Source organism: Protopterus annectens, chromosome 8.part0, assembly GCF_019279795.1.
Source record: "Protopterus annectens isolate FY-2018-M chromosome 8.part0, PAN1.0, whole genome shotgun sequence".
NCBI lineage: Eukaryota > Metazoa > Chordata > Ceratodontiformes > Protopteridae > Protopterus > Protopterus annectens.
In genome coordinates, this window is record NC_056741.1 from 520,269,397 (window position 1) to 520,279,172 (window position 9,776).

At 35.1% G+C, this 9,776-nt stretch overlaps 1 protein-coding gene across 1 annotated transcript in view; it reads left to right on the top strand.

The window, feature by feature from the left end:
• Positions 1–8,968, top strand: part of LOC122808901 (blue-sensitive opsin-like) — a 297,628-nt gene extending 288,660 nt beyond the window's left edge. The window contains exon 5 of the mRNA XM_044080018.1: positions 3,305–8,968. Coding sequence (XP_043935953.1) covers positions 3,305–3,433 — 129 coding nt within the window. The 3' untranslated portion in view covers positions 3,434–8,968. The remainder of the gene's footprint in view (positions 1–3,304) is intronic.
• Positions 8,969–9,776: the final 808 nt, after the last annotated feature.

The window sequence follows — 9,776 nt, forward strand, 5'->3', positions numbered from 1 at the left end:
TTACTTTACTTCTGTCCACTGTCCTAGTTGTCTAGGTCCCAATAAAACTCCAAGTGTAAATCCAGAAATAACTCAACTTTATTTGTAAAACTCCCGTTGTTAAGCACTTTCATCTAATATTATAGACTTCATCGGAACACAGTCGATAATTACATCCTGGGTTATATATAAGTGTCAAACCAATCAAACTTATTAATTAATACATCAGTTAAGTATCAATTAAATGATAAAAAAGGTATTTCATATCTAGACACTTACATTTCCATGGAAAATGGTCGATTTACTTCCAAAATATACAGGAAAACCCCATTCAGTAATTCATATTTAGAATATTCTAGTTGTCATCCATACAGTCGGAAGTGGAGTACTATAAAGGGTCAATGTATTAGATCAGCTAGAATGACTTCTGAATATAATGACATGCTCAAAGAATTAGATAGTATTGGTAGCATGTTTAGCAAGCGTGGATACCCTACTGGACTTATTGACAATACTGTTAAATACGTAAAAGAAGAGTGGGGTAGAAAGTACAAACCCCTACTAGGTACAGGGTCTTGTGAAACTTTGAATACTACTAGTAGTTCTAGTAACAACCAAAATTACAAGTTTCAACGAGCATGTATACTTCAATACAGAAATAGTAGAAGGAAATTGGAATATTATGAGAACAGATGAAAACATTTACACAGTATTAGGTGAGCATCCTGTGTTTGTATATAAAACAGGACATAATCTAAAGAATAAATTTGAAAGGAAGGCTACTACTAGTAAAAATACAAAGAAGGAACGGTGTACCCACAAGTGTGGACAATGCAACCAGTGTTTTGCTATAATGGAAGACACCACCCTAGTTTTGAAAGACATTGACCAAACTCTAATAAGGTTTAAGAAAGTAAATTGTCGTACACAACATGTGATTTATTTAGTCAAATGTACAAAATGTCCATGTTTCTATGTTGGCAAAACTGACAGATGCTTAAGGAATAGAATTTATGATCATTATTATTGTATTAGAAAAAAAGATATTACTAATGCATTATACAGACATCTTGTCAAAAGTCCTAGTTGCGATATGTTTAAGTTTGGTATCTTAGAACATATAATGGCCAATCCCAGGGGTGGTAACACCAGTAAAAAATTGGGTGAAAGAGAAACTAGGTGGCAAATTTCATTAAATGCAACTGCACACCCAGGGATAAATGATAGTATATCTATAAAGCCAATTTTAGAATGCATAGCATAATTTGTACATATACCCAGTGTGGTAGATTACAGAAATGAGTATAAATTAATACTTGAACAGTGTTTTATAATATTACAGATTTTTTATTCAAGTGAATATTTTTATACATTTTTATTTTTTTATTTATATGTGATTTTATATAGAGTAGTTACATAGTTCATTTAACATATGAGTGATTCTTAATACAATGCACTGTGCACTTTAAGTATATTTAATTGATACTTAACCGATGTATTAATTAATACGTTTGATTGGTTTGGCACTTGTATATAACCCAGGATGTAATTAATGACTGTGTTCTGATGAAGTCTATAATATTAGATGAAAGCGCTTAACAACGGGAGTTTTACAAATAAAGTTGAGTTATTTCTGGATTTACACTTGGAGTTTTCTTGGGAACTAGACACCTAGGACAGCGGACATAAGTGTTGTGTGTATTTACTTAGTTGACTTTCGCTGATTACAGTCATTTAAATGTATTACTTTACAAACAGTTGCTATGGAGGTTATTATAATATAGCAAATAGGGGTTACTATGCTGAACAATTCCAGAAATGCAACAAGTAGTTGAAACAGAAATGAATTACTTAGTGTGCACAGAATAGTTAATACCAGGAATATATCAGAGAAAAAGAGGAGCCAAGACAAATGGAGGTTAAAACAGCTAATAGGCATTGGGTTCTAAAGGAATGAGGGACAGGAATTACAAGGGCAAGGAGGGGAAAATAAGTGAAAGCCAACATCTGTGGAATCCTGTTATGCCATCCTTAACAGCAAACACTATATACTAATGCTATGCCTATACTACTCCTGTTATCACAGTAGATAGCAGTTAAAATATAATAACTTATTTAGCACTAGGATGAGTGGTATGCAAAGCCTGTCCTGTGAAAACAAAAGCAGTCAAATGTTATTGCATGCATTTCAATTTGTATGACTGCAGACTTGTCACAGACACTCATTTTCGGTTTTCTTTATGTTTAACATAATATATCTGTTTGCAACCTGTTTCTTTTTATTATGTTCTAGCAATTGATCCCTGGGATAGTGCCATATAATCTGATACTAGAATCAAACATAAATCAAGTTTGCAAAATATAAATTTGTCAAGAATTTAGCAACTTCCCGCACTAGCACCTGTTTATTCTTATTGCTACACAGTAAACTGTTAAGTATCTTTTTGACTTAACACCTCTCACCACATGATCTCTGCCATCTTGTAAATGAAGCCACTGTTATACAATATCATTCTAAAGGTCCAACACACCCACCTGGATAGCAGAAACATTTTGTGATTGACCGTTTTTGTTCAATAGTATCCACATTCAAGATGAATGCCTTTTGACTTCATGAGTATTATTGTATCAAGCTTCTCTGCGAGATCCAAACAGTTGCATTTTGTGCTCACATGGTCATTAATAAACACAAAAAAACTCTACTTATGGTCCTTGCTGCTAGCTGTGCCAAACAGGACTGGGATCTTACCTGCTATAAAGAGAAGTAGCAGGACTGGGGATTAATTTATACATATCACATCTACAAGCATGTTATCTAACTCTACTCAGAAACAACTCAGACAAAACAATGCAAGTTAGGTATAGCCTGGCAATATCACAAGAAATAAACAATTACAATTTTACTAGTGTCAGAGTCTGTAATGGCATGGCTGTGTGTGATACTAAAGATAATGAGAGATTTAGCAATTTACAATCTTATTCTTATGACAATACTTTATCTGAATTAGTTTTACTGTGCCACATTAGTCAGACTGGACTGACAAGTGATATAAAAAACAGAACATGGATTTAAATAAATGCAGCTTTTTGTACAGTTTGCAAGACATTATGTTTCCTGCCAGATGTGAGAAGAAATGATGTGCTTTATCTTTGAATTATGGCAATCAAGCTTTGTGGTGAGCGTTAAACACTGTTTGGAAAGGTCTTCTGTACCTCACATTCAGCTTCTTCATGGTACAATATTTTACAGCCTTGGATATATATTTTCAGAGATGAGCAAGGCAAATGTCATGCTATTACTAATAAGTCTCTTGTTCTTTTTTAGTTCCGTTCTTGTATGTTGAAGCTGATATTCTGTGGTAAAAGCCCCTTTGGAGATGATGATGATATTTCTTCTGCCTCACAGTCCACTCAGGTTGCTTCAGTCTCATCCAGCCAGGTTGCTCCATCATAAAGCATGCATGTTAAAGTTCCATTCCAAAAAGAAAACAAAAGAAAAAGAATGAGGAAGAAAGCAGTGAAGACTGGACTGATATCACACAACAAAAACATTGCAGAGAAACAAAGTTAGATTAAAACATGGCACCACCGGTTGTGTCATCGCAGGCCACTGCAGTGTCATGTCTTCTTACACATCAGCAGAATGGAAAGGATAAGCACTGGATAGACTGAGAATTCCAACAATCCACAGTGCAAGACCATTATAATGGTAAACTACAAAAATAGCCCCTGCATTAACCAGCTAGTTATCTATATGCTCTACAGTTTCTGACATTTTAGGATCATGATCACATCAATATTACATATAATCTAATGTATTGCTGTTCAGTTTTGTAGTACACTGGTGCTCAAGTTTTACTCACCTTCCACCAATTTCCTAAGAAGATACAACATTAGAAATGAATTCATGTAAAGGCTCACCATTTTATATAATACCAATTGAAAGAAGACTTAAGTTATTACAGAAATGATGTGCATTCCCCGTAAGGGTTACAGTATAAATACTCATAAAGATAAAGTAATGTTAAAAAGGCATCATTTTGCATCTTCTGATTATTATGGCCTTCATTTCATTATGAGTATCTAGTCAAAGCCATTCATGTGGGGATTTCAATTGTGTCAAGTTTTAACTGAGAACTCTAGAGGTTTGCTGGAACTGCACACCTTGTTAGGCATTGTACGTGTAACAGTCACTGAGGATACATAATGTTCCTTACACAAAGAGAACTGTAAGAAAATTATGTTGATAAAAGTGAAATAGTTAAGAACATATTTCTGTGCTCATCCATCCATTCATCAATCCATCCACAGCCCCTTTTTCCCATTTTTGCACATGGGATCAGGGTGTCACTTCAACAGTGGCAATCATCTAGAGCCACATTACCACTAATTTATTTTTGTTTAAATGTTGTGTCCTTTGTGGGCATGAAGTTCTTTTCTGTGAAGCTGAACTATTACTCATGGTTATTGGTATATATTCTCAGTTACACATGCAGGTAGGTAGTACAGTGTAAGCTGTGGGTAGTCTGCACACAGAAGGACATTTGTACCTCATCGGCAATTGTTATGGTATAATTGCTGACCTCGTTAAGTAACATACAAATGCAATCAGTTGGATGCAATGTAGTATGTTCTATGTCAAATCCAGACAGGTTATATATATGGTAAGAAAAAGTAATATTATATAACATATTATAACAACAAATTAAGAAGAATCCTCTTCCGAAGTGAAATACAATATTTACGCTATTAGGTATCCAGTTAAACATATCCATTATAACATGAGTCAGCATGAGTTTGACAATCAGTGCAGTTCACATTTTAGAATATGTGTCATAAAATAAATTGCAATTCTCTCATGAAAGAGTGTAGAAAACAGAGTGTGTGTACCTGTCTAATTTGCTTTTCCTAGTGGCCTTCCTGCTGTCCACTCCCAAACAACCAATTCACCAAATTTCACATGCAAAAATGAATCCTGTTTAAACACTTTCTGTACCAGAGGGTCTTGGCTTAACAGCCACTTGGCCTCCATTTGTATCCTTAATCCATCAATCCATCCATCCATCCATCCATCCATCCATCCATCCATCCATCCATCCATCCATCCACCCATCCAACTATTCATTCAACTTCCATCCATATCTCCCACCCTCCATATATCTAGCTAGTTTTTACATCACCATCCTATGGGGACTGCAGTGCCAGCAAGTGAAGTAGGGTAGATCAGACTCAACTGCCTCTAGAAACATTTTCCAGTTTTCCTTTTGGGATTTTGCAGATGTTTCCAGGGAAGCTGAAAAAATAATCTCTCCAAAGTGTCCTGAGTCTGCTCTGGGATCTTCTTCCATTGGACCATGTCTAGTATACCTTAAGAGGGATATCCAAAGGGGGACACCCTTACAAGTTGTGGAAACCATTTCAACTGATTCATGTTGAATCATTCAACCACAACCATTGCTGTAATCCAAGATCCTGCCAAATAGTTCAGATCCTCACTAACTCATGAAGAATGAGCCCAGATATTCTGCAGATGAACCTATGTTTTCCTGCTCATGCATATGCTGTCACCCTTACAGTCACCATGAAAAGCTTATGACCACAGGTAAGGATGACAACAGACTAATCAGTAAATAAAAAAAATGTTGTCCTTTATCTCACTTCATTGTCTTTATCTCTTAGTTCTCTCTAACTCACTCAAGATCAAGATCGGAAGATACTTAATCTCTTCCACTGGCACATATTGCCATGAAAACTCATGGTACTGGACTGCTGAGCTGCATCCCTCCAAAAGCAAATTTGCTGTTTATTGTTTTTTAATTTGAGCATTTTGTTTAAATCATCTTTGCCATTTCAGAACTCAGAATTCTAAGCATGTGTAGTGCACACTTAGAGTTCTGAGCTCTATTAAAAAAGTCAGCTGCCTCTAATGGAGTATTTTTACAATAGCTTAGCATTTATGCATACTCCTCTTTTGAGAATAAGGTGATATCAACTTATTACAAGTCCTTGGCATAGAAATGCTGTTTCAGTGGGAGTTGCGTGGGTTGCTAGATGAAGCAATGACTATCATTTCCCATCTTCCCATACTTATTATATAACTAGTGCTTAAGAGCCTGAATCAGTGCTAGAATTGTGTAGCATAACTTGTAGACAGGGCTGCAAGCATTGGAGAAAAGTATGTTTTTTTTCTTTTTACTAAATACTTTTTTTTATTAAATGCTATGATCTCCCTTGCCAAATGACCTGAAAGATGATGAGTACTTTTTGATAGTCAATAGTGTGTGTGTGTGTGTGTGTGTGTGTGTGTGTGTGTGTGTGTGTGTGTGTGTGTGTGTGTGTGTGTGTGTGTGTGTGAGTGCACAGGGTTACATGATATGAGTCTGATAGCAACAAGTTCAAATATACCACTGTGGCTATTGTGTATATATTGATTTATCCATTTGAGCACAGACACCTGAGGTGTTACACAGTCAATAAAGTGGGTTTAACTGGTGGACATGAAAGCAGTCTATTGATGAAACTGACTGATCCCTACTATCATTTAATCAGAGTTAAGCATTCGTTGATCTGGCTTGGCAAGTCTGGTATGTGTTTGAGTTTAATAAGATGAAATACATTACTGTGAGCAACATCAGTAATATTTTTTATTTGATTACAGTCAGACATTTGACCCAGTTGATTAATCAGTGAAAAAACATGCTTATTGGCTCAGGCTGCACATTAATTAATTGCTGAGAGATTTTGTAGCAGTAAACACAGGGAAGGTATTTGAATGTTGAGACGGTGTTTGCTTGCTCTTTTGGATCAGTGTTGTTACTGTGTGATATAACTTTTGTAACACATTATGCAAGTGGAATTTTTGATCCTCAAGAAGTGAAGAAGCTCCATTTGACAGTAACTGCAATGAAAAATGTGTAGTAGTGTATACAGTGAGTTTCTGTTAGAGGTGCATATATAAAAATGTGCCATTTATGTCATTTATAAGCAAATGAGATGTGGATTTATCTAATATTATTTTATTTTATTTTCCATTATATTTGTTAACTGTCAGGTGGGCTGGTCACAAACCCCTTTCCAGCCTGACCTGGACAGAAGAAAGATGTGCATAGAACATATAGACAAAACTGAAAACACGTTTTAGAAGCCTGCAATGTCCTACACAATTTGTATAACTGTGATACTGAAAGAATATAAATGCAAAATCTGCTGCCATGTAACAATCATATAAATGTTCCCTAGTATCTATGAACTTCTAAACCTGAATGGCATTAAACATTTTCTTGTTACTGCAATATTTTAATACAGCACTGTCATAAGCAGTGTTCTTTTTTAAATACTTTTAAAAATCTAGTACAATGCAATTCAAATTAGTGAAATCACTGCATTCTAATGAATGCTTTCAAATGTTTAAACTTCCTGGGTTGCATTTTTAGATGTATTAGAAGCCAGCTATCAATCAAGAGCTGTTTCTAGTTTTTATACTTAGAAAGTCATTTCTCTCAACCATACAGAATTCCTCGGTATTTACCAGTTTTGAGGGCAAAATAATAGTGTCCCATGAATTCCCAAGTGGCCCCTTTGATTCCCGATTTTTTTGTTTCATTTTTATTTGCAATTTTAAGTTATGGCCACAACACAGTCAACCATTGGCATCTGTACACAGCCATTGTTGAGAATTATTTGCAAGCCTAATATGTTTTTAGTTCTGAAATTGTTTCAGAAATGTAAACTAGTCATTTTTAATTATTCATATTTAAGAACCCTTTCTCTAAATCTTCATTTTTTACCACTCGAACACTTGCAATGCACCAGTGCTAAACAAATAATAATACTAATAATTATAAAAAATAGTTATTTGTTTTAAATGTTGTAGTTTGTAGTTCAAACTGCACCTTCCCATTTTTTCTTTATAATGAACCTGTGACTTATGTACTGTGGAGATTGGAGTGTAATAATCCAGTGCTTCTTTAACTGAATTTACTGAGAACAGTGAACAAACGTTGTGGGTGTGCTTAATTAGAGACTGCTAAACAATGATTATCTACCTTTCACCACTCAACACAGAAGAAGTCCTCTTGATTTTATTTATTATTTATGTATTCTTTGCTGATTGGGTTAGTCCCACTTGACTAGTAGCCTCTTTGCAGGTGAGACCTGAGGTGGTATTTATACTACTAGGGGAAATTTGTCCAGGGTATTGGGGAACTTACCTTACTCTTTTCAATAGGTGATGTGGGATCTTTTCCATCCACCTGAGCTACCACCAGATCAGGCAGATGGGCCCTTAGTTTAACATCTTATCCAAAGGATGATTTCTAAGTTATAATTCTACTGTTAACAATCTGCACCAAATGTTACTCTCACAGGCAGGGGTGAGTTAGTAAGAGTGTATAGATGATTGGAAGATCAATTTAAATGGATGCTTTTCTGTTATCAACAAAGAAGCCTATGCCATCTAAATTGTGAATGCTAAATATGCTTACTGATGCTTTCATTTGTGTAAGAGCAGCCTGAAAATCGAGATATAAAAATACTTTAAGTTATTATTGATTAGTTTTAATATTAGTTCCAGGGCATGTTTTACAATGTGCTCTACTTTGGCTCTTGGTATATAAGTCGGGTTGAAGGAGTAATGATTTGCTTATGCATTGTGGTTTAGGACCAGGATAACTCTATCCTTATAAAGAGTTAAAAACATGGGTACATGAAGCACAATCTGGTTCTGGAATCACTGAGAAATCTTACTATGTGCACATCTTACTACATTTTTATCTTTTAATGATTCTCTCAGTTCACAAATCGGACTTTTTTTTTGCCACTGTAGATTTTGCTGTGCTTAGGATTTACTGGTTTGAGCAGCACTGATTTCAGAAGCCCACTTTATTAAAGATGTGTGTTTTATTTTTAAGATGGTGAGTCATCTATAACACTTTGCTCTTACCAGAAAGAAAGACATCTTCTGTACCATAAATAAATATATTTCCATCGACCTGCCTGTCTGTGTGTGTTAATCTGTCATTGTTTCCCAAGCTACAATATGTATCGTAATTATTTTTGTGTACATCTGCATTACTATTCATTGTAAACTCACATGTTAAATGATGCACAACTCTCTGACATGTTTCTTACCTTTCCAAAAATTTATGTGATTTATCATTTGGACTAAACACATTCTGATGGCTAGTGAAATTTATTTATGTGGCGTTTGTTTACTGTGAAAGTCTGACTGGATTATCAGATACCTATTTTCAGCAGAGGCCTGGATGAACTTTGTATCATGTTGCCAAGTTTTTCTGATCTAAGAAAATAAGAAATTCATACTTTTTTTCATTTTGAAATAATTTGTAATGTGCCTTTATCACTTGCTAAACTCATTGAAACCAATTAGCTCTGTGTACTTTAGAGAACAAATTATCCTCTTTAAATGGTCTCTAGCTATTCTCCAGTTTAGTATAGTAAACATGTCTTTGAAGTTTTGCACTGTGATCATGGGTACTTAAATCATGATTTTCATCAATATTTCTCATTTAAGGAAACATATTCCATACCCTTATTGCCACAGATATGCCATTTTCCATTGCATGAGAACAGACCCAGGCACCTAGATTCCTTACCCTCGCACATCTGGGATTGGATGTTACAGCCTAAGCCCTACAGACATCTTCACCCCAAATATTAATAATGTTTGAAATATTGATACTAGTGAAACATTTCCATTATCCATTGACATACTGTGCTAGCCCTGAATTGCCGTCAGGATCATTGCATAGTAAGTTTACCACTCATAGCCTAATCAA